The 24,948-nt window shown below is 37.7% G+C and overlaps 1 protein-coding gene across 3 annotated transcripts; it reads left to right on the top strand.

The window, feature by feature from the left end:
• The first annotated feature begins 295 nt into the window (after window positions 1-295).
• On the top strand, window positions 296-24,317 carry LOC121408547 (myosin heavy chain, striated muscle-like). Of its 3 annotated transcripts, none has more exons than XM_041600047.1 (21): window positions 296-1,021; window positions 2,117-2,352; window positions 3,122-3,268; window positions 3,722-3,856; window positions 6,208-6,372; window positions 7,568-7,780; window positions 9,342-9,579; window positions 9,886-10,101; window positions 10,561-10,609; window positions 11,871-11,951; window positions 12,199-12,279; window positions 12,670-12,723; window positions 13,918-13,965; window positions 14,524-14,588; window positions 15,164-15,430; window positions 16,135-16,266; window positions 16,599-17,395; window positions 18,049-18,170; window positions 18,664-18,759; window positions 21,481-21,546; window positions 22,015-24,317. In XM_041600047.1, exons 1-21 carry the CDS (start codon window positions 381-383, stop codon window positions 22,108-22,110), a joined length of 3,945 nt encoding a protein of 1,314 aa, XP_041455981.1. In that variant the 5' UTR covers window positions 296-380; the 3' UTR covers window positions 22,111-24,317. The 3 variants fall into 3 exon arrangements, with proteins under 3 accessions (XP_041455981.1, XP_041455980.1, XP_041455979.1); XM_041600046.1 differs by having other exon boundaries at window positions 7,565-7,780; XM_041600045.1 differs by lacking the exon at window positions 12,199-12,279 and having other exon boundaries at window positions 7,565-7,780; window positions 11,871-12,032.
• Window positions 24,318-24,948: the final 631 nt, after the last annotated feature.

The raw sequence follows: 24,948 nt of genomic DNA, 5'->3' as shown, positions 1-24,948 counted from the left end.
GTACGTAATGTGCACTATCTTAAAAAGACATCCTTTTTACGTGTTTTAGGGGTCGGGCATGGTATCCACTTGTCAGTGTAAGTGCCCCCCCCCCCCCCCCCCCCCCCCGGATTTTTTTTATTACCACAAAACAAATTGAAGTTTCTTGTTTGTTTGGACAATACATGTACATGTAGGTTGAAAAATGTTGCGAAAATTGCTTATTTTTCTAGCATGGAATCACCCATTACATGTATACAGTTTTTCTATTAGATCCACATATACTGTTTACTCTCAGTTTTTCAATTTTTCTACAGATAATTGGACAAGTGTCAATGGATCAACCAAATTGTATCAAAAATATTCTCTTTGTTGCGATAGAATAGTGAGATTGAAGTAACATGGCGGAAAGGGTAATGGAGAAAAAAAGCATCTATCAAGATGACAACATGGTGCAAACTTCTGAAGAAGAGTCATCGGATGATACCAGTGCATGGGACAGCGATCCTGTGACCCAGAGGCAGAAGTCAAGCAGACAATATCACCCAGTCAGGGGTCAACCTGAAGATGTTAGTCAGTCTGGTGGCAGCGACGAGGACGATCCAGACCCCAATTCCAACATGGAAGGAAAACTTGAAAATGGCAAGATGTTCAGGGTTGGTCTGGATAACGGAGATAAGCGAGAAGCGGGTCGAGAAAGGAGGATGGAAGGCAGAAGCGGTTTGAGGGATGGTGGAGTTAGAGCTCAGATAAATGGTGGTGGACATCACCGGAGCAATCGTGCCAGTGGCAGTGATGACCTTGACGATGACCTTGATAATGGACAGGAAGAGGAAGATGGAAGCACAGCATCAGAAGGAGATGGAGAGGTGCATTCAAATGAGATATCTTCCAAAGTTTACAAGGGACAAGAGCAGTTTGGGAGGGAAGACAAGAATGATGATGGGATGAAGGAAGATCAAGAGGAGGAAGACATTGAAGAAATTGATCTTACCAGAGAACATCTTCAACAGAATTTCTTGAGGATGAATAATGGAGAAAGGTAAGTTACAGCACAGTGTAGTATTATGACGTAACTGCACTACAATTATACATGTTTGTGTAGTTTTCTTATTTATACAGGTGATGTTATACATGTATAAATAAACTGTCACAAAAGACATTGTTATACAATGTAGTACTTCTATTTACTTCTACATGTACATGTTGCAGTTTTTAAACAGATTTACTCAGCAAAAATTCAAATTATACAGTGCCTACCTGTTTACTGCATCACACATCAGAACAATTTATTGTAAATTTACAATGGCCAACCAAATTAGTAGTTAGTTGCACAGCTTTTTTTACCCACCCACAACAGCCAATGAGAGCTAGTTGCAGTTGATTGCAAATTATTGTGTCACATGGTCCAGCTGTTCATTGCTCTGTTTAATATTTATGGGCATGTTCTAGTTTATAAAAGCTGCCAATTCAAGGTTTGCATTGATTTGGTGGTCTTATCTCTCTAACATCTGTAATTCTGCCATCCTTTTGCTACTATTATTGTGATTTCACAAATTATTTTATGATGTTGGTGAAATACAGCTAATGCACAACTTGATGCATGACAGGTGATCTTTATTTTTGCCAAATAAGATTCTCAATAGTTTATCCCTATCAGAAAAAGGTCATTCTTATCTTCATTTATAAAAATTATTGTTTTAACAAACATTTTGATATAATGACATTTGTTAGGGATTGATTTCAGGAATATGTGGAAAATTGGGGTATCTCATTTAGCACAAGAAAGAGTAATTTCTCAGGTATTACATGTAAGTCATGCATAAATTACAAACAGCTTTATGAATTGGACTCTAGGGTTGGATTCCTCTTTAAGATGGTTAACGGGAGACCTTTTCATAAAAGTTGTTGGCACTAACAACAGGCCTGCTAACAAGCTGTCTTTCTCTGATAGTTACCATAGCAACAGTCAAAGCTACTGAGCCAATCACAACCAAGGATTCCACTGAAATCATCAGCGGTGACAATTCAGTCATTGCTGACAACTTTCATGAAATGCCCCTTTGGTCTATTAATGCATAGGCTATGCTTGACATTATGTGAAATATTTGATGCCGAGTGTTCCTTGTTTAACCAGTCAATTCCAGCAGTCAAGGGTGATGTACCTACCCTCGTTTGGATTCCTGGGACCCACTTCCCTTGGTCCGACATCCCTCGGTCCTACCTCACTGAATGCTGTCATGGGAGATCTGTTTGCTGGTGCCCCAAGTTTGGACATCAATCAATCTGATTCAGGAAGCAATTTCACTGGGAATGACCAGGACGAAGGACTCTACAATGACTACAATATTGAAAGTCAAAGTTGCAAAGAAGGTAACTGGTCAGATATTTGAAGGGCAGACGATAATGTTCCCTTAACCCCCATATGCCTGAGTGCACCTTTTTATGATTAAACATGAAACAAGGGTCCATCTAATACCCTGTTTGTGCTTGAGAATAACTAAACACAAACAAAATATGTGCATGAATACACATAAGTACTTCTGTCAAACATGTCTATTACCCTAAAGTAACAAGATAATCACAAAACATTGACAAATGAATAAGTATGAAATCAGGACTTACACAATGGGCATAATAAATTGGCAGAAAAAATGAAAATAACAATAAATGTTGTAGAGTTTGGAAATTTCATGTTGTTTTCAAAATATAGTAATCATTCCTCTCTACCCCTTGGTGAAATAAAGAAAATAGGTGAATATCGATTTCATTATTTAACACCACTTATCTAGACAACCAAAAATTGAAAATGCAACCCTCTTATTCCATGTCACACATACCTGGTAAGGAGTGTGGTAACATCACACCCAGTTCCCAAGTCAGTCTGAAATCTCTCACCCATCTGTTCCACTATCTTGCTTAATCTTGCCCCAAACTATTTTGCACTAGCTTATTTTAATTTGTGCTAACTTATAATTGCATTACATTTTGTTGAAAATGTGCTAAAAAGAGGTTGGTTGCCTCTGTAACACTTTGTTAAAATCACTCACGATATCTGATTGACTTGGGACATAAAAGCGTCGCTCTGCTTTTTCTTAATGATAGGCAGTATCTGTTGACAATCCCATTATTTTCATTACAGGAAGACCTAGAGAAGATGATGAGAATCTTGGTGAGCTATTTACAACCCTTAGGCTTCAGCATGAAGAACAAATGAAAGCCCAGCAGGATCACCATAGAAAACAGCTTCAATGGCTCAAAAACCAACTCATCACTGAAAGAAATGATGGTGAGAAAAAAATACCAATACCTGCCCCTATTTTGATAAATTTTGTTCTCATTGTTTACACTATGGTCAATGCTAGAATACAGACTTCTGTGTATATGTCAAGGTATTTAAGTTGAGTTAGATCATCAAAATGGGCAAGTAGTTTATATCAATTTACCGGTAATGCACATACACAAATTTATCCTTTATATCTGATTGAATTTTGAAGACTAATCTGTTATTTTTTCCTTTTTTTATATAATGGGCTATGGTATTCTATTTTCTCTCCTTCAATCATTAGAATAGAGAGCCATGAGAGTGATGCCATTGATCATGAACCTAGTACTTCTGATTTCTGACAAATGTCCAAGATGTATCCATTCAATCTCCATAACTCAAGAAGATTTTGTGAATATTTTGGATGATTTGCTTCATAATTCTATTTTTTTTCTCATCCCACACACATTGGAATAGAGAGCTTTCAGAATGGTGCTGTTGATCATGGACCTGCTACCTCAGGGGTCCGACCACACGTCCAAGGTGCCAGTACAGAGGAAGGAGATAGTGGCGAAACACAGTCTCAAGACGTAGACTCCGCACATGCATCAGGTATGCACAGATCGATGGGGTATTATCTTGTTATGAGTAGTGCCCCTACCCCACACCCCCCCTCAACTGTATTCTTTGTCAGTATCTTTTGTTTTAAAGAATGTATCTCATTGTCATTGCTTGGGGCTTCTAAGACAAACAAAAAAGAGAAATAGACAATGAAATATGTAAAATGACAAGTGCATTGTTAGTTCCAAAGCACAGTCATGCCAGCCATTGCTAAGAATTTTGAAACAAAAACAAAAAAATAACATAAAAATATATGAATTGAGCCAGATCCATTGCATGGTCAGTACATGTATTTAGTTCCAGTCATGCCAGGCATAGCTGGGGATTTAAGAAAAATAACACACTAATATTTGCATGGTGTGTTGCTATGTCAGATCTTTACTTTGAATTCACCTTTGGCCTTGTGAAAGCTGTGTACCTCTCTGGGCTAAGGCAACAGGTGCAAAATTACATTTTTGCAAGTTTTGGAAAATAGGCAGGAAAAAATTCACTGATGCTCCAGCTGAGTCATTTTTTTTTTGTTACTGAACATCACTTGCGAGAGCCTTTTTGCATATTATGCTAATGAATGCGAGACTGAAAAGGTTTTTTTCTCTGACTGTGAGGCATCAGTTATTTCGCTCCACCTGTTTTACTAAGACTTGTAAAGGTTGGAATCTGTACCTGTTTTCAAGTTTAATGCATAGTATCAATGGTGCATGAAAGGTATTAATGAAAAGCTGAGGATTTCCCCTTTGTTATCCAGTACCAGCCGCACAGAAACTTTATTAGTGCCAACAATGGTCTCGCAGAGGCCCTGTTACAATCGGTAATGTTACAGCGATACCTGATGTCACAACAATGTGTTATTTACATCTTGGATCAACGCTTGGTATCACAATCTCAGAGTTGCTTATTTTCCGGATTTTTCCGGAATTCCGGATTTTTTCCTTTGCTGAAAAATATTCCGGAAAAAAAATCGATTGTCAAAGTGAAATCCGTAAAAATTTCCCCTCCAAATCTTGTCACGGAGTTCGCTACGGAGAGCGCAATTTCAATTTTGGATGGCCAATTTGCGCAGACGGAAAATTATTAGCGTTGTGCGCAGCATGAAGTTTAGCTGGTACTGTACTTGCACGGTACGCGCGAGCAATACATTGTAGCAGTTGCAAACGCCGCCCTATACCCTGCAGGGATACGGGTGTCAGCGCTATCCCAGTCGGGCGATCGCCCGGTAGAACCGCTCGAAGCACGGCCCGGTGTGGCTGCAATTGCCTGCTGCTGCATGAGTGATTGGTTGTCTGCCGCGGGATTTCAGCTACCGGTAATCGGCGTGGACTGCATTTCGACCCTGATTTCCCATGTGTTCTCTGGTGCGTATTCATCAATTCATATGTGTGAACTATCCATCATTTTGATAGAAATTGTGATTTATGGATTTTCAATAGTATAGGATTGTCTTGTTGATGAGTACAGTGAGTGAAAAAGGGCACCCCAGCTGCTACATACACCCGTCCCGAGTCGCACCCATTGGCCGCAGCATATTAACCCGCAGCAGGTTAACCTGTACCGTAATGAGTACGGGTTACATGATTTTTTTTTTTTGAGCACCTGCCTATGATATGAAGTTTATTATGTCATTAATTATTTGTTATGTACTACTGTAGATTAATGATTTCAGCCCTCTAAAGAATAAGAAAACGTTCCAGCTTCAGGGGGCTTCGCCCTTGACCCCGCCAGGGGCCCTGGGCGGGCCCCTGGACCCCCGGCCTGGGTTTTCAGGATTTTTTTGAGCTATCAGTTAGCATCTCTGCAATCTGAAAGATGTGACTGGGTCTAATGTTCGTGCTCTGTTAGGGTAATATTGTTTCTGTCTGGCCGATACAGGTAATTGCAAAAACGATAAACTACAGTATATGGCCAAGATTCGAAACTGTGCTTTAACTTTAACCATGGTCTTAGTCTGTGATAAAATTATGGTAAGCTACAAGTGTCTGATATCATTCTGCACTGTGTACATTTTGTGTTTACTGTGCTGTTTTCCAAGTTTTACTGATGAAGAAATGTATTATATTTATTATTTCCAGTTGTTTTTACTGGGCTATGTTTTAATGGTGAAGAAACCTATCATATTTTTCAATTTTTTGCAATTATTTGAGTGCTAAATATGATTTATAAATTGATTACTTAGATATTTGTCTATCTTGACTGATGTCTCATAAAAACCTAGAGATATTGCTTGGCACCACAGATTTAGACCATGGGTTAAATTAAACCAGGGTTTAGAATACGTAATTATACCTTTTGGTTATTAACCATCAAAGTGTGGAATGGTATTATTTTGATGTATTGATTTGATACAGGCCAAGTGAATTTGGAGGAGGTGCCACTCCTTGACCAGGCAGAAAACAACTCGGAGACCTCCACTTGTGTGTCCAGCTCTCTGGACATTACCCAGATGACCACGTGGTCAGATGTTCATGGTCATAGGCAGTCAGGAGAGGCTCATAGAAACCTACATCAGCAAGGTAACACTATCAAAGATTGCTTGCTTCAGTATAGAGCTGCACAGAGCTTGGAGGATCAAAATAAATCTGCTTCTGCTCTTCAGATTGGCAGCGTTTGTTGAAAAGATACAAATTCAGATGTAACTTTTCAAAATAATAGTAATAATGAGAAGATGTGAATTTCAGCTCAAAAGAGCTCAAAATCGCAGAAGTCATTTGACAAGTTTTGTCTCACCTGCATAGCAGAGTGAGACTATAGGCGCTGTTTTTCCGACAGCGGAGGCGTCAACACCAAATCTTAACCGAAGGTTAAGTTTTTGAAATGACAGCATAACTTAAAAGTATATGGACCTAGTTCATGAAACTTGGCCATAAAGTTATTCAAGTAATACTGAACATCCTGCCTGAGTTTCATGTCACATGACCAAGGTCAAAGGTCATTAAGGGTCAATGAACTTGGACCATGTTGGGGGAATCAATATCAAAATCTTAACCCAAGGTTAAGTTTTGGAATATGGACCTAGTTCATGAAACTTAAACATAAGGTTAATCAAGTATCACTAAACATCCTGCATGAGTTTCACGTCACATGACTAAGGTCAAAGGTCATTTAGGGTCAATGAACTTTGGCCGATTTGGGGGAATCTGATGAATTACCATCATAACTTTGAATGTTTACGGATCTGATTTATGAAACTTGGACATAATAGTAATCAAGTATCACTGAACATCCTGTGCGCATTTCAGGTCACATGACTAAGGTCAAAGGTCAATGAACTTTGGCCATAATGGGGGTATCTGTTGAATTACCATCATAACTTTGAAAATTTATGGATCTGACTCATGAAACTTGGACATAAAAGTAATCAAGTATCACTTAACATCCTGTGCTAGTTTCAGGTCACATGATCAAGGTCAAAGGTCATGTAAGGTCAATGAACTTAAGCCATGTTGGGGGTATTTGTTGAATTACCATCATATCTATAAGTGTATTGGTCTACTTCATAAAACATGGACATAGAGTAACCAAGTATCACTGAACATCTTCTGCGAGTTATAGTAGTTTTCAAAGTCAGCACTGCTGCATTTTGAATCGCATGATGCAGGTGAGACATCCAGAGGCATTCCACTTGTTTAAATTGGGTGTCTGGCAATGGCAGAGACATAAAATGTGCTGTCAAGAATCCCATGTATTTTAAATTTGTATTTGAAGCAGCTACAGCAACTGAGGCAGCCATACTGGAGGAGATGCAGCGTAACTTTGAGTTGGAGCAAGCTGCCTTGCATCAGGAATACCAGTCCCAGGTCAACAGATTACAGCAAGAGTGGTTGACCCAGCAACAGATGCAGACACACCAGAAACAACTGGTTGAGGATATGTTGCAGCAACAAGAAAAGAGGTTGCAACAGATGACGCAACTTCAAAAAGGTGTGGCGGTTATCCTGTCTCTTTCTGTCACTTAACAAAATTCACCCTCCCCCCCCTCCATCCCCAAAGGCCCTGTTTATTTGGCCAAATGCAGAACAAAGTTGACTTTGTAAGCTGTTGCTTTAACCCTAAAAAGACTGGGGGTCTGAATCAGCCCTCCCCTCCTCGACATTTTTGGTGATTAATCTGCCCCGCAAATTTTTTTGACCGTGTCGCTCACTGACTTTTTACATTCAAGTCTCGCGCAACTTTTGAGATCAAATTGGCGACCCCCGGGTACGCGAAGTAAAAAAACAAAGAAATACATAAGCAATTTAGAAAACAATAAAATACATTTTTTTAAATGTGATTTTGAAAATTTTTTTCAATACATTTGATCAGATTCATATAAAGTGTCTGTCTACCAAAAATTAGCATTTTAGGGGCATTATTTAGTTAATTAAAGCAAAATATTTATTTTATGCATAAATTAGCATAATTAATTAGCAATGAGATTTTTCGCAGAATTTGATCTTGTAGTTTTGTAGATTATGCCATGGGCAACTCGTGTGCCAAGTTTCGTCGCGATCGCGCGATTGACGGCCGAGATCATAAGATCATAGATTCAGCCCCCCCCCCCCCCCCCCCCCCCCCCCGAGTCTTCTTAGGCATCAAAATAGCCCATTCTATTTAGGGTCAAGGATGCAATGGCTAGTGCTACCCCCATCAAACATTGCTTGTGATTTTTCCAGTTACATTAGGTCATACCAGCTTGAGCCCTTCATTAGATTAGAAAAAGTAATAAACAATACAGAAAAACAGATAAAAACAAAACAACCCTATTCTATCTATGAAAGAAGATCACTAGAGCTGACCTTATATCTGCAGAAGAGTTTATTTAAGAAGCAAATCCTTTGACATGACATGAATTACTTTACATATTTTAATAGTAAAGGTGTTTGCTAGCTTTCTCCTACTTTATCTTAATGGGCTGTTTGACTCTGGTTGAGAGGAGAAGGAGGAATACAGCTTATTGATTGGAAATTAGACTTATGATTTTTTTCCCACCATTGTAAATGTTATTTGAAATAAAAACAAAAGCAATTATTGCCAACTCGAGTAAAAAAAAAAAAGACAAATGTTGATACTTACGCATTATCTTCACTGTGGTCTTATTCGCCTTGAGCTTTCATTTCATTTCAGTTTAGTAACACTAGACATGCTGGTGTAGCACAGTGAAAAACATGTGTGTCATCTAACCCTTGGCTAATAAATATTGTTTCGAGCCAATGTTATGCACTACATTTCCTCTATGTTCTGCTAGTTTCTGAAGTTTAGAGTGCAATGAACATATAAATTACAGTTACAGGGGTGCTTCTGGTATTTCCTAGTTTGTCAGTGCTAAAAATGTCATCCAAGCCAAATACTCTTCTTTTTTTTTTAGTGTATTAGACAACATGTATGACTCCAGTGCCATTTCATTTTCTCCAAACAGATACGGAATAAACCAGGTAGATGTATTCAGATCCTACCTGAGACATTTTAACCTCTGTTCCATTCTTTTTTTTTTTCCTCCGGAAAGATGCGGAAGAAACCAGTTCCATCTATTCAGATTTTACTTACTGGAAGCTGGAGGAAGGAGATACCTACAAGGACCTACCCCATTCTAAACCGAGGGGAGGGCAACCATCCATGGAGAGGGACTCCCTGCTGTCAGATGATGCACAGAACACCCCTCAGGATGAAATGGTATCATCCAAGCATTTGAATAAGAACTCAAATGGAGCCAAGCTTGTGGAAAGTCCGAGGACATCTTCAAAGTGAGCAGATAACTATTTTTTTTGGGGGGGGGACATGTTATGTTCTTTTAGTAATATCAACAAAGGGAGTAAAAAAAAGTTAGAAACATGGTTTAAACCTCTGGTTTCACCTATAGGTAAAAATAGCAAGGAGCGAAAGCATATATGTAAAATTGAAAAAAGAGGCCAATGAAGGAATAATCTCTTTACATGGTATTTTGACTTATAAGGTATTTTGTTTTTAATCAAGATTATTCTGTGCAAAAATCTATTAATGATAGCCACATGAACACCATTCTTATTATCAACCCTCAATCTTTCATCCAGTCGCATCGACCTTCAGGAGAAGTATTCTAGACACATCGCTGACATGGAGGCATACTATGAGGGAGAGCTTGAGGATCTTCGTAAGCAGCTTGCTCAGGCCAGGCTAGCATCATCTGCCATCGGGAATGGTCATGGGGAAGAGCTGGTGGGAGCGGATACGAGCAAGCTCTATAGGCATTGCCAGCAGCTACAGACCAGCCTCGCTGCTGCTAATAGGTGAGTCTACCCCCTATTATCAGTGAGAAAACGTGACCAGTGTGAATCTCATAGGAGATACAAGCAAGTGCACCCAGACTTGACTGTACAGCAACACTCATATTCATGGAATGAAGGAGCGGGATGAGTTGCAGAATTTCAAACATATTATCTTGATGAACATCTTTCCTTTTAATTAACACTTTTGTTGAGTAAGGTTTTTTGTGTTTGACAGGAAATTAGATGTTGTAAATTACATGTAAGGTATAAGTTTGGACTAATTTTAGTCAAAAGTCTCACAAAGGTGCTTGGTTGGAACTATATTGACTCATAGGATATTGTGTCACTATTAGAATAATGCTACCTGTATCATCAATGGAATATCATTTCTTCTTAAAGTAATACCAGCATGAAGATAAGGAAGGGGGGAGATGGATGAACATTTTAATAAAGATTTGTGTTATAATTTCTCTTTTTCAGTCGAATACAGGATCTGGAAAATACAGTGAAGGCGCTGGAATCCAGATTGGTAAGTATTTTGAGCTCTTACTATCGAATTGAAAATTAAATTTGATTATACACCCTTTCTGCTGCACAAGAATATAAGTTCAAATCCTAGTCATGGATTTTGTATCGTGATGATATAGACCATTTTAACTTGTTACTTGCCTACAGTCTCAGTTACAGCGGTAAATTGATTACACTTGATGAGACCTTTCAATGTTTACTTGATTTATACTGTTTTTTTCAAGATCGCAAGAAACTGAAAGCAAAGCCAGCCTTCCTCCAACAGCTGCACTGCACCACATTCTTTAAAAACATTATGAGTCATCCCTCTCTTTCTCAACCCTTGACAGTGCCAGATCTATGACTTTGAAATAGAGGGGGTGCAGATTACAAATTTTCTTAGACTCGGCTCTATCAAAATGTATGTTCAATTGGTGAATCTCAAAATGTAGAGGGGGCATGTGCTCCTTGCACCCGCCCCCTCCTGCATCTGCTACTTCTCAATATCTTATATTTTCTCTTTTTAATTTTTTTATTTCTTTTCATTTTTTATTTATGTATGTATTTATTTTATTTCAATTTGGTATTATTTGTTATGATATATAAAATGTTTACAGAAAAGGGGACCTCCACCCTCTGAGCTCTGCTCATTAGTAGGTCTTCTTACCTTTCGATTTCATGCCATTATTGTAGTGTGTGTGTATTTTAGTTTTGTCAGACATGTATTCAAAACAAAAAAAAAATGTATCAATCAGATATGATTATTTACGTCTGGGACCGACCTTTAACGTCACCATCCGAAAGACGTGACCAGGGCTCGAACCTCGAACTTCTGCATCAATTTGTAACTTCCCCACAGCTTGGATTACAGGCGCACGCCACAACGCCCAGTAGAAATTGATTTAAATGTTATATGTCGTATATACAGTTGTGCTCAAATGTTAGTAAACCCCACCACAAAATGCACTCCTTCATGTTGAGAGTGTTGAATGTAGACAACAACCCCTGACAACAATACTACTTGTTTGGCGAGTCCAGAGAAACAAACTTTGTGGAATGCAATATTTTATTATCACCTAAGTCAGAATTCAATATCTAAAACATGGCAGAACCTGAACACTTTGAATATGATCATTTTCTGGGTGGGGTTCACTAACTTTTGAGCACGCTGTATGTAAATTGAACTATCGTTGTAAGTGTGAAAAGATTAAAAGAGAAAAATAAATGAATTGAATTGAAATTGAAATTAAATTGATGGTTTATTTGTTGGGTTACTTTTGCAGTTGGAATGGCCGGACAGGTACAGTCTTGCTAATACCAACATTGAGATCCTTCAGAAGAGAGCTGACGGCCTTCTTCACTTGGTCAAACAAAGAGAAGATGACTTCAACAAACTGGATAGAGAGAATAGGAAGCTACAGTATGAGCTCCTTGAAGCTCAAGAGGTAAAAAATTACTCTAAAGCTGCAGATACCAATACCAAACAATGCAATCCCCCCCCCCCCCCCACAAAAAATAGAACTTGTTCCTGCTGTCTTCCTGGGAAGCATTTCGTAAAATGTCAGATTTTGTATCTGACAAGTCCCATTTTATCTTTGACACATCAAATTGGTCAAACAAAGAGAAGATGACTTCAACAAACTGGATAGAGAGAATAGGAAGCTACAGTATGAGCTCCTTGAAGCTCAAGAGGTAAAAAAGTACTCTAAAGCTGCAGATACCAATACCAAACAATGCAATCCCCACCCCCCCCCCCCCCCAACAAAATATAGAACTTGTTCCTGCTGTCTTCCTGGGAAGCATTTCGTAAAATGTCAGATTTTGTATCTGACAAGTCCCATTTTATCTTTGACACATCAAATTGACCATAGTAACAGTGCTACTCAGCCAATCAAAATCAAAGATTTCACAACTTGTCAGACAAAAATATTATTGTATTCAGGCATGAATTCTATATTTCGAATGATGTATCAATGAAATGCAGACAGATTTGAATGGATGAGTTAAAATTGTTTTAAGTAATCAACCCTCTAAATTTTGGCTCCCTTTATTTTGATATGCTCTGTATTTTGTACTTTACAGCAACAGCAATCACAGCAGAATGAAGGCAAGAGAGATCAGGTTATGCTGAGTAAGGTAGGCCATTGTAATTGAATTAACAATCAATGTATTCATTTAACAGTTGATCCGAGGTAACATTTCAGATTTGTGTATCTTCTAAGCATAATATTCGCCTACTCTTCTTTTGAATGCTATGATTTACCTGCTGGACTCAATGTTGAGGAAAATTTGTTGATATTTATCTGCTATTATTGTTTTAAATAAATTTCATTGCAAAAATGTTATTTTGTTCCAGTGCAGGATTAAAATAGTCTTGTGGTACTTGGCAAGTGGCACTCCATAGAAGTGTGGTCTAAGTAAACCTAGGGATAACTTGGTCAAAGCTATAAGAATACCATCAGTGCCCTGTAAGACAAAGCTTAGCAATTGATTGCATTAATTGTACAATCAAATATACAATCAATCGTTCAGTTTTTAGGAATGGAGCTCAACTTCTCTGCTGATGAAATCCAATATAATCACTCTAAATTCTTCAGGGGGTGCTTGTGATTAGAAACAGATTTTGTTTGTGATCTTTTAGTTTCTTTGTTTCCTTTGTTCAGACCAAGTTCTATGGGAAGAGATCTTTTTTTCGTGCTGCCCCAAACTTTGGAATACAATCCCTCCTTCCATAAAGGAGGCATCTACATGCTCTGCATTCAAAATTCGCCTCCAAACTTATTTGTTTAAGCGGTTTTATGATTGAGACAGTCTCCATATAGCTTTAATCCTCTTTCTTTGTCTTAAAGTGCCCATGGGCAATGATATGCGCTAGACAACCAATGTACTATTATTATTAATGTCATGGATACTTCAGAATTGCTGCTTTCCATGCAAATTGACAATTTTATTTATTTTATAAAGACTGCAATAATTGTAAAAAAAAAAATGTTGCTATGAAACCAAATGAAAATGTTGCTAATTTGAAGCATAATACCAATTCTATTAAAATATTTAAAGGAAAACAACCACATATTCATTCAATTGACAATGTCATGGATTCTTAAAATTTGCTGCTTTCAATTAACTTTTTTTTTAAAGACTATTGATTTTGGCTGCATAAATTGTAAAAGATAAAACCTCGCAATGATGTTGCCAATTTGTATCATAAAAGCTTATCAAATAAAACTTCAAAGAATCCAATGTCCCAAATGATATCTAACTTATATCTCATTTTTTTGTTCTTTTATCATTATAATCATTCTCTCTCTTCTCTTTTACGATATACAGTTGATAGCAAAGCTCACTCAGCTGACTGAGCAGCATGATAATACACAGGTAATAAATTTAATACCTATTTGTCAGGGAATATACACGTAAAAGAATTTGCAACAGAGGATTCTTGTAGCCCCCATAGTTGCTAATATTTCAGGGTATGGCAGAGGGGGTGACCACCTTTATTGTGACTTTTTAAGTGATCTGATAACCACAAATGTTTTTAATAGGGGGAATTTAGAAGAAAAATGAACTATTGAAAAGAGTATGTGAGGACTTGTAACTTTGTATTATTGTTTAATGTTTATTGTTTTAGTGAGGAAGAGGTATATGGTGATAATAGCCTCTGTAATTTTTTCTTTTTCACTTTTAATTGGTTTTATGCGTCTGCCCACCACTATATTTGTTGGATGTCCATCCATCCATCTCTCCAATTTCAATTCTCACGATAAATAAGTAATGGATTGATGGACCAGCTTGGTCCAATCATGTATATAAGAGTGACAATGATCTGATTAGGTTTTGAGTTCACAGGTCACAGAGGTCATTATTTACATAAAAGTTCATGTATCTTGTTCATTTGACTAATATATGTTTAAATCTTACCTTGAATCCTTCCAGGCTGAGCTTCTGAAGGTCCAAATGAAACTAGAAGAGGCAAATCTCTCAATAACTGATCTGAAGAGGTGAGTTTTGATTCAAAAGGAAAAGGGTGTCATCTTTGCCAGAGTCCCTTCATATGAAAGAGTGGTAACATGGGCATTTCTTTCAAAGATAGGCCCTGTTGCATAAAATTTGAGTGTAGAGAACCCTTGATTCTGATTGGCTATTGTTATGGTAGCTACCATTTTATTGCAAAGTTACTACCATAGTAAATGGCCTTGGGTGTTCATTGAACTTGAAAAGACGCATTGTATAATTATTGTTGATGAATATGGCGTTCAAATCATGAGATATCGCAACTCACACTGCATAGTGGTGCTCTAGTCATTGCTTATTTGGACATTATCATGGAGATAGTTCAAATTGATGAGAACAGTTCTCCATATTCCCTTTTCATAGGGATATCTTTGTGTTGGTTTGTTTTTCATGAATTTTACATTTCATGTATAAGAGGGATTTTTATAGAGAACAGCCCCCAGGTTTTTTACTATGAGTTGTAGAATATAATTGCATGGGATCTAGTAAATGATCCATGGTATTTCCCCTCTCTCTCAGGTATATTGACAGTTTGCTCTTGTTTTTTTTCTTCAAATTTCAGGACAGCTGTCAGGCAGGAACTGGAGATCAGACAGCTTGAAGGTGAAAAGAAGAAACTCCTCAATCACCATGACGACCTTCGTCTCATGGTGAGTCCTTTCCCCACCAGCCCCCTTCCATCCAGTACCCGCCTCCAAAGTGGGATTGGTGAAACCCAGCAGTCGGTGAAGAATCTCAATGGTGTGAACAGCTCCCTGAGGAGTCCCAGTGAAACAAGACCAAATCTATCAGAGGGCAGTCCACATCATGATGCAACATCTGCAAAGAGGTAAGTTAGAGAGAGTGAATGTGTAACTTAGAATTTTTGTGTTTCTTTTTTATAAAGCTGTTTTAAAGTTATGTGTGCCTTCACACACCACAGACACATGTTTTTGTGCTTAATGGGAGATCCCAGTCTCCTCTAATCTAGTTCTGACAAATTTTGAATTGTTGCATTGAAGTGCTTATCGATATGACAACAAAAGTTAAATAGTATGTTTGTATATTGTTAGATTTAGCTAATGCAACTTCAAGTGATAGAGAATTCCATTTTAACCAAGGATATATTTTTCATTCATTTATAAGCTACTTATAAAGTCATGTTTAACTTTATTATTTTTTTAAACAATTCCCTGAACCAATCAATTCTAACTTGATCCTTTCTATACAACGACTGCACCAATATGTTCTAGTTGAAATGGATGAATGTATTGCTTTTTTTTCCCAAAATATCAAGTTTAACAATATTGACCTCGGTTTAAATTGTGAAAGTTGCAAAATTCAAGTTGGTATATTGTTCTATGACCCAGACTTTTATGCCATTACAACAAAAGTAAATAAATGAAATTGTTAACTTATTCTAAAGTTATGTTTTGAAGACTGTGTTGTATAATCATGAATGTCAAGAAATATACATGTAAGACAATCTTGTTCATGCTCAATTTGTCATTGATTTGCCTTTACATGTTAACATCTCTTCATTCTGTTCCTTAGCCCATCGAGTGTAGGAGACAGTCTGCGTCTGAGTGTGGAAGACAGGAAGTTCCTTCGATCAGGAGCAAACTACAATATATTGACCGGAGGGTTTTCAGGAGCAAAGGCTCCTAGCATCGATGTTACAAACAGGTAAGAGATATTCTACTCAATAACCTTTCAGCAATGTTTGTTCTATGAATTCATACTGTACAGACATGCATTGTCGCATTGGAAGCATTGTAGGTACTCAATGTTGTGCAAAAGCAATTGGTGCCAAAACCTCATACTTGTTTCACCATTTGAAATACAAATTAGTGCACCATCACTAACACACCATTCTGTGCACTCTTGGGATATGATTGTTTGAATAATGATTGAAATTTTCCAAGTTTGTTTTTATGCACATCTGAAACAATCTTGTTTAAAACTGTCAAAATCGAATCAGTGGATAAACTCTCCTGTTATTATTTCAATGTTCACAGTACTACTGAGCAACGTGATGTCATTTCCCCAATTCAAGCAATAACCTCACCTCGCGACACACTTCATGCCCCCTTTGACTCTGACCTTGAAGAGCGCCCTCTTTCACCAATGATGAAAGCAGCAGCACAGTTTGATAGATGGCAGAGCAGTGGCAAGTCACCACGCAGCCAGTATAAGTCGAGTCAATCACCTACAGTGCCAGGCATAAGTTCCCATTTGAATTCTACTGAAATCCCTGTCAGAGATTTACCAGTAAGGAAGAATGAGACAAATGTTGACCAATTAGTGTCGTATAAAAAGAGGACAAAGGATGAGAAGAATGGTGGGAGAAGAGACAAGGGTAGGCAAATTGAGAGTAAAGATGAAAATATAGGACTTAGGGTGAGAGTATCTGCAGCACCTGTTCTTGACAAAGAGAAGGAGAGGTCCGCAAAGACTGCTTCTTACAAGAAACTGTCGACAATCGCAGATATCATCCAACCTGGAAAGAATGACTCCAGTCTCCATGTCTGGGCCTTGCACCAAAGTCCAGACACTGCAATGTCCAGTAAGACCAGGAACTCTAAGGCAAGCCCGAGGCAAGGGGTAGCGGACTCACCAAGTCAGGCTGCAAGGAAGAACCTTGCGAAGTATTCCCTCAAGGATGGAGGTGGAACGGGAGGAAGCGAGAGGAAGAAGAGGACAAGCCCCAGGAGGAATCTGTCAGCCAGCTTCCAAGCTTCGGAGAAGAAAAACAAGGATGGGATGAATCTGAGGAAGGGAGAGATGAGTAGTAAATCAGTCCAAACACCAGGTGGTGAGTTAAAAATCATTCGGCTTTAACTCAAGTGCTGTTTTCTTGAGCTGTTAGTATAGGTATGAATGATTTTATAAATTACTGGAACCTTTTTGGGTGTTAATTCATATTCACAAGCATTTTATGAATGATTTTATAAATTACTGGAACCTTTTTGGGTGTTAATTCATATTCACAAGCATTTTATGAATGATTTTATAAATTACTGGAACCTTTTTGGGTGTTAATTCATATTCCCAAGCATTTTAATAAATTTGGAAAAATTCTTGTCAACAGTTGTGTCAAAATTTCATTAAGGCTTTACTATAATCAATCTTGCTTTGTAAAAACACTACAAAAAACTGAGATATTTCATTCAGCATGAGAACATGTTCCAATCATTCGTGAAATCAATTAACTTTACAAACACCTATATTACCAGGCCTTGGAGAGTTATATATATTCATGTAGGAGAATGTCTCTGAATCATCTCCCAAAATTTATTTACAAATGATTGCCCAATTAGGAGTGTCTAATGCCAATTGAAATAGCTACTTATCGTGGTTCAGAAGAAAAATTGGTATCATGAATTCTATGAGATATGGAACAAATCTGTGTCTTTCTTAGGCACATGCACTCTTTATGTTTCTTCCTCTCTTTCTCTCTTTTGCCAGCTGGTGAAGACTCTCTTGAGGCGACGTTGCAGAATGTAAGGGAGGGTCATGTGATCACAAGGGCTGACTGGGAGAATGGATTTGCAGAGAGCAGGTTAGCTGCTGACAAGAATGCCAAAAGGGTGAGGTCTTTTGTCAACAGTTTTCCCACATAAACTTTTGGGGTTTTTGTGGGGGATGAAGTAGTATAATCTGAATTTATAACTCAGAATCTATTTGATTTTGATGAAATACAAAAAATTGAATGGAATGGAAAATACACGTAATGATTGTAGGAAAGGCTGTTCAAATTATCAAGGCTATTAGCTGTTTAACCCTAAAAAGACTTGAAGGGGGGAGGCCTAAAAGGTCCCCAACATTATTTGCAATAAATCGTTAATGTGAAACCGTTTCATGGCTATTTTTCTTCACCTTTTCACACAAATTTCTGGCATATTATTATTGCGTGCTTCATGATATTAAAGCCTCAAGAAATGTTTCCTCTGTTTGCATCCTGCTTTGTGCTTTATTAATGCATTGTTGTTTGAAATCATTCTATTGTCATCATTTCCCTGTCTTTTGTCATGAGAATGTCTCAAACATGTTACGTATTTGGGTTATGATTTTTCCCGCTAGATGACATCCAAAACGGCAGAGACGCCAGAAGCCATTTTAAAAAGGCTTTCTAAAGAGAGTAAGAAACTAGATGACCTCATGTTAGAGAAAAGAAAGGTAAGCTAAATAAAGAATTAATCCATTCTCATAAAACTAAAGCTTTATATGTATGTACATTATCATAATTGTCTCGCCCACCAGAGGTGAAGGCGAGACAGACTTAGGGATCCAAATGTCGTCCGTCGTCCGTCCGTCACAAACCTAATGACACATAACTCCACAACTGTAAGTTGCTTTTCGACCAAACTTGGATGGTAGATGGACTTGGGGGACCTGCATGTTATGCTGCACTCGGAGGTCACATGGTAAGGTCAAAGGTCATTTTCAGGTCAACGTTAACCCTAAATAGCCTGGGCTATTTCGACGCCTAAGAAGACGGGGGGGCTGATTCAGCCCCCCCCCTTATGATCTCGGCCGTCGATCGCGCGATCACTACGAAAATTGGCACACGCATTACCCATGGCATTATCTACGAAACTACAGTGCGTATCAAAAAAAAGTTTACACTTAGAAAAAATCCTGTAAAATTATATATTTGTAATATCCTGACGATTTTTCCACATTTTAGCATTGGTACAGATCCATTTAAGCAAATGACGATATAACTGTCGAAAAATATTTCCGCTTGAGTGAGCACCACTTAGTTTTGAAAAGTTGGTGAAAAATGATTTGCGCAGAACTTTGAAATAATTATGCGAATAAAAGTAGACCTTAATCATGAAGAACACGTGGAAATTAGCAAGTAAAATTGATATGGAGATATCTTTTACCTTTTTAAACTTGTTTCCTTGCCCGAACACTTCGAAGAGTGCATTGCGCCCCATCCCACTCCCCCACACACCGAGTCCATCGTGACGATATTTGCTTTACACTGAGCTGTGATTTACATGAAATGGGTAAGGATTGATTTTCATTTTGTTAATCATTGCCAAGCTTGGGAAAAGTGTGGAGAAACAAGTATTAAATGAAAATGAAATGTAAACCGACTTTAAATGATAAAAACTTAGTGAAAAATGCTGGAGATGTCTGATATAAACTTTTGTTTAGATTCAGTTATGTCCTCAGATCCAGCTGGCACAAAAAGGGTAAAGGTTGTGCTTACTAAGTGTTGACATTTCAAATTTGGGCGGCAAAATTGTTACAAAATGCTTAAATGTATCCGTTTTATTTCAATTGGCTAAAAGTGCTAGGGAAATTTATGAGAAATGCTTCACAGGGTAAGTTTGATTTCGCCCTTTCCCCTTGACACAGCGTGAAAACAAGCATTTCTGCGCAAACAGATTTCTGCGAGCTTTACAAAAATGGACAGTGCTCACTCAAGTGTAACATTCTGTCAAAACTTTTACCTTCATTGGATAGATGAGACCCAAACCCATAATCATATGTGAAAAAATTACCCACATGTTGTATATTTTTTAATTCCCAGGGCTTTTTCAAAGTGTAAACTTTTTTTTGATACGCACTGTATAACATCAAATTCTGCAAAAAATCTCACGTTTCATTAATTATGCTAATTTATGCTTAAAATCATAAGTTTGCTCTAATTACCGGTAATAAAATAATGCCCCTGAAATGCTAATTTTTGCTTCACATACTCTAGATAGGCACCTGATCAAATTTATTTTTAAAAAATTTCAACATCACAATTATTTTCTTATGTATTCTATTGTTTTCTAAATTTCTTATGTATTTCTTTGTTTTTTATTGTTTTTTCAATGGAAATTGTCGGGGACTTCATTTTGACCATAAAAAAGATAAAATTAATTGATTTTAAGCAGTAAAAGGAAAAATAATGATACATTTATGAATTTTGGCTAAAAAACACTATTTGCATTAGATTTGTACACAAATTCATGTTTTTTGAGTAATTTTGGGTCTGCATGCACTTACAAAATGTTGCGTAATTTCCGAATCGCGTACCCGGGGGTCACAATTTTGGTCTCAAAGGTTGTGCGAGACTTGAAAGTAAAAAGTCAGAGAGCGACGGGGTCAAAAAAATTTGCGCGGCAGATTTATCACGAAAAATGCCGAGGGGGGGCTGTATCAGCCCCCCCCCCCCCAGTCTTTTTAGGGTTAAAGTTTACATGCAAGACTCTCTTATGACACCTAACTCCGCAACCGTAAGTGACTTTTCAACCATACTTGGCTGGTAGATGGACTTGGGAGACCTGCATGTTATGCTGCGGTCAGAGGTCACATGGTAAGGTCAAAGGTCATTTTCAGGTCAACGTTAAAGTTTACATGCAAGACTCCCTTATGACACCTAACTTCGCAACCGTAAGTCACTTTTCAACCAAACTTGGATGGTAGATGTACTTAGGCGACCTGCATGTTATGCTGCAGTCGGAGGTCACATGGTAAGGTCAAAGGTCATTTTTAGGTCAACATTAAAGTTTGCGTGCAAGGCTCTAATGACAAGTGTTATCATCCCAATCATTTCACAATGAAGTTTCGATACAATTCTGTTGCGTGCCCTCGCAAATCATGATATTTCTGGTCATTTTCACAAGTGGGCGAGACACAATATCGCTCTTGCCTTGTTTCATATTGTGATTTTTCAAGTGGTAACAGTTATTGAAGTTTTGCATTACTCTTTAGGCCTGTTTTAATTTAATTGGTTCATAATTAAGGATTTTCCTTTTCCTGAGATTGTAGGAATTCCCTTGGCCATTAATCTACCAGATAGCTAACAAACAGCTCTTTGAAAAACCACCAGAGTTTGACCAGCTTATTCTTTCTTTATTTGACTAATATGCTTTTATTTAATTCCCCTTTCAGTTGGAGAGTGCCTTATCTCATCTGCCAAACTCCGGACCTGCTAATGCCAAGAGAATTGAACAACAGGTATGCATAATAATTACAGAAATCATAATAATTAGTCAAGAAATTGTATCTATCATTTATTTGATACTAATTTGCAGGAAGTTGGATACCAACTGCACCTGTCTAATCCTAATTGAATGAATGAAATGCCAAGCCAAATGTTCTATATTTGTCACCAATGAATTAAATATTTGGTTTCAAAAGTGAAAAATATTTTTGTTGTCATTGCTATTGAGAAAGGATGTTACTAATATTATTAGTAATTAATTAATTCATAATTTACTTTAATTAAATTATGAATTAATTCATTACAAATTAGCTCATCATTCTTCGATGGATAGAATGAAGTTTTTGTTTAATTTGATGATTGGATATTCATCATTATAAAACATATGATTTAATTTAGTTATAATTGTCATTTTCCACTTAATATAATTTATAACTGTTATCATCTTTCATATCAAAATCACTTCCACTTTGTCATTTTAGGAAAAACTTGAGGAGAGGCTAGACCAGGTGACAAGAGAGCTTGGATCAGTCCGCATGCTCCTTAGGAAGTACAACGCCCTCAATATGTCATTTTAGACCAGTCCGTCCGACAAACCACACTCCTCATCACTGGCAGTATTTGTTCTTCTACTTCCACACACATCCACCATACTAATGTGTTTACATTAGAAGTATGTGGCCAGTATTATGTTGTGTGTGAGGTCAGGTGATTACTCTGTATCTGGTCAGGTGATTGATTGTGTATCCAGTCATATGTTATATTTTATCACACATGGATAACATTATTGGTAAAAGCCCTTGTCCAGATAGGTGTGAGTCATGACGGAGGGTTACGGATATCCATGGTATATACAATTAAACTGCATGGTGGCTCAGTGATGGAGTACTCTCCCTAGGAACAGAAGGTCATCAGCCTGACCCTTGGCTGAGAATTGGTTGCAAGGCGACATTCTTTAGGTCAGATCATCACCTATCTGTCAGGTCAAAACATGAACATACTAAAAGTAATCTATTAAATCATATTTTGTACTTTTTTTATATCTGAAAAAGACTCAAAACAATGGTCACAAACAACATGTGTATCAAAAACTCAATATTTTTTTAGTTTTCTGTTTTCTAGAAATACTAGAAAATATTAGAGCTATACTCAGATAGGTCCATTACAACAGTTGTAAGAACTAAGTTCAACTCCATAATTTTGACATAATGCTTCATGATTGTAATGTATCAAGGCTGTTTAAAATCCATTTTTCATAAGTGTCACGGGCTTCATAGTTCATACCAATGTAAACTCTCCAGGTGCGATTCGGCTTGAAGCGGGGGCTGGTTTATAAGGTGCAATGGGAATAATCCAATCTCCACTTACCGACTTTAGGCGTGTAGAGGTCCGACAGACAATCCAATATAACAAATTGTTCCAAATATTGCACGATCCCAATGACACAAAATCACCACAAGATTATATCACAAAAATAACTTGGCTAGCACAAGCGTATTTGGATTTCTCTTAGTGTAAATGACGGAGAAATAAGGGTAGTACACAAATTTGAAATGATGCGGTGGAAGATGAAATGCTTGAATTTTCTCCAAGTGAAATGAAGGAGATCCACACAAGTATATAGTGATTTGATGACTTTCTCAAAAACGCGTGTTTACTGGATAAGAAAACTTTGAGAAGTGTTCGAAAAGAAAGTGGTAGCTTTTCATCCCAAAAGAGATGCAGGATGCAAAAACAATGAACAAAGAGAGAGGGGAGAGAGAGGTACCAATTCGGAGAATTTATGGTGAGTCACAGGTGAATGTGCTCTGCTGAGGGTCATTCTTGACCGCTTGTTGACATGTTTATTAAACAGGGAGTGGAAGTAACTGATATCGAAGGGTAATGTCCTCTCAAAGGTGATGAGTAATAGAAGGCAAAGTTGAGAAATGAAATAGGATGAAATTTGGAAAATACTACAGGCTCGAGCCTAATTACAACTTTCTTATCATTGGATAATCAACTGAAAATGCTATGTTGACTTGCATAATGAACGAAGACAAATATTTCACTTGCTGGTACTAGGGCTTGCTGTTTCCCTCCTCTCCACAAATTGAACAGTGATACTTTCTCTTGACCAAACTTGCTGCTCGCAAGGCAACGCAGCTTCGGGGATGTATACATCCAAAGAAACCAGAGGACATCTCGCAAGCTTTCCTCAACTGTACTTCTCCTTGAAGCACAATCCCTGAGATGACGAAACAGTTTGTTTGCTGCCTCACTCCCTTCTCCAATAAGAGCTCCAATGCTGCCTGGGCCATCTGGGTTATCGAGGATTTCTTGCACATGTTCAATCACTTTGTGCAAGTAATTTTGCCACATAACATAACCAAAGTCATCTAGCAGTTCTTGGCCCATCTTCACTGCAGTGGCCTTATATTTGGTGACCTTGTCTCGAACTGGCTTAAGAGCTCTGTAGACCTTCCTAAGTGATCTGAATTTTTCAAGTACAGAGGATAGATGATGCCTCATCTGAGCTGAAGAGATGAGTTCAAGGAAGCATTCCTCATTCTTGAGATCGAAAAGTTCTCTTGCATAATTGCCTGGCATCATTAGGGTTGGTGCCAAGTCAATTTGGGAACGAATGTGGTCATTGAGCCTCTTCTCGGCATCACTAATGTACACTCTGAAATCCTGATTCTGTTCCCATACTTGTACCCCTGCAATCTCCCTGATGACAACCTTCTTAAAGACCTTTAAAAAAGGAGACCTTCTGCCTTGTAGGCGGTTGGCATGGTAAAGGGAAGTAATAACATTGTCATGCAGGGCCCGCTATAAAGTGATTGCCACAAGTCATTATTTATTATCAGGGCGATTCCATAAAATTGTCAACCCATTTGTACGTCTGTCCCCCGATTTTCTCAATTCTTACTTCACTTAATAAACTGATCAAGTCATCATTTGACACTACAGAATGTCAAAATAACCAGAAATCAAAGACGGAATATTTCACACAAAGGTCCTACATGTACATATAGGGGGTTGGATGTACATATTTTATGGAATTGCCTGACACTAATTACCTGATATTGTTGAAGTTTATTTATTTTTTTTTATTTAGATTTGTTTTTTGTTGTTGCTTGTGTTTCTTTTTTATTTTAGTCAGGTTTTCTTGTTCAAAAATCTGTATACAGAGTGAAAATATAATGTATTTTTTATAAAGTGTAATGCTGATAATATTCTTTGAATCAGTGGTGTTACATTTGTGCAAATATGGCTTTGGAGTCTGTGGTTTCAAACCATGGCTTCAACAGATTACATACATAAGTTACACTTAATTTAGCACATATAATGAGTGTAGGACTGGATAAACAAAGTGTGTTTCTGTCACAAGAGGCATTAATAAGCCATTTTAAAATGAGTTCATTTGGATTGAC

Source organism: Lytechinus variegatus, chromosome 2 (assembly GCF_018143015.1).
Source record: "Lytechinus variegatus isolate NC3 chromosome 2, Lvar_3.0, whole genome shotgun sequence".
Classification (NCBI taxonomy): Eukaryota; Metazoa; Echinodermata; class Echinoidea; order Temnopleuroida; family Toxopneustidae; genus Lytechinus; species Lytechinus variegatus.
Note: the sequence above shows the minus strand (reverse complement) of the source record. Positions and strands in the feature narration are given on the sequence as shown.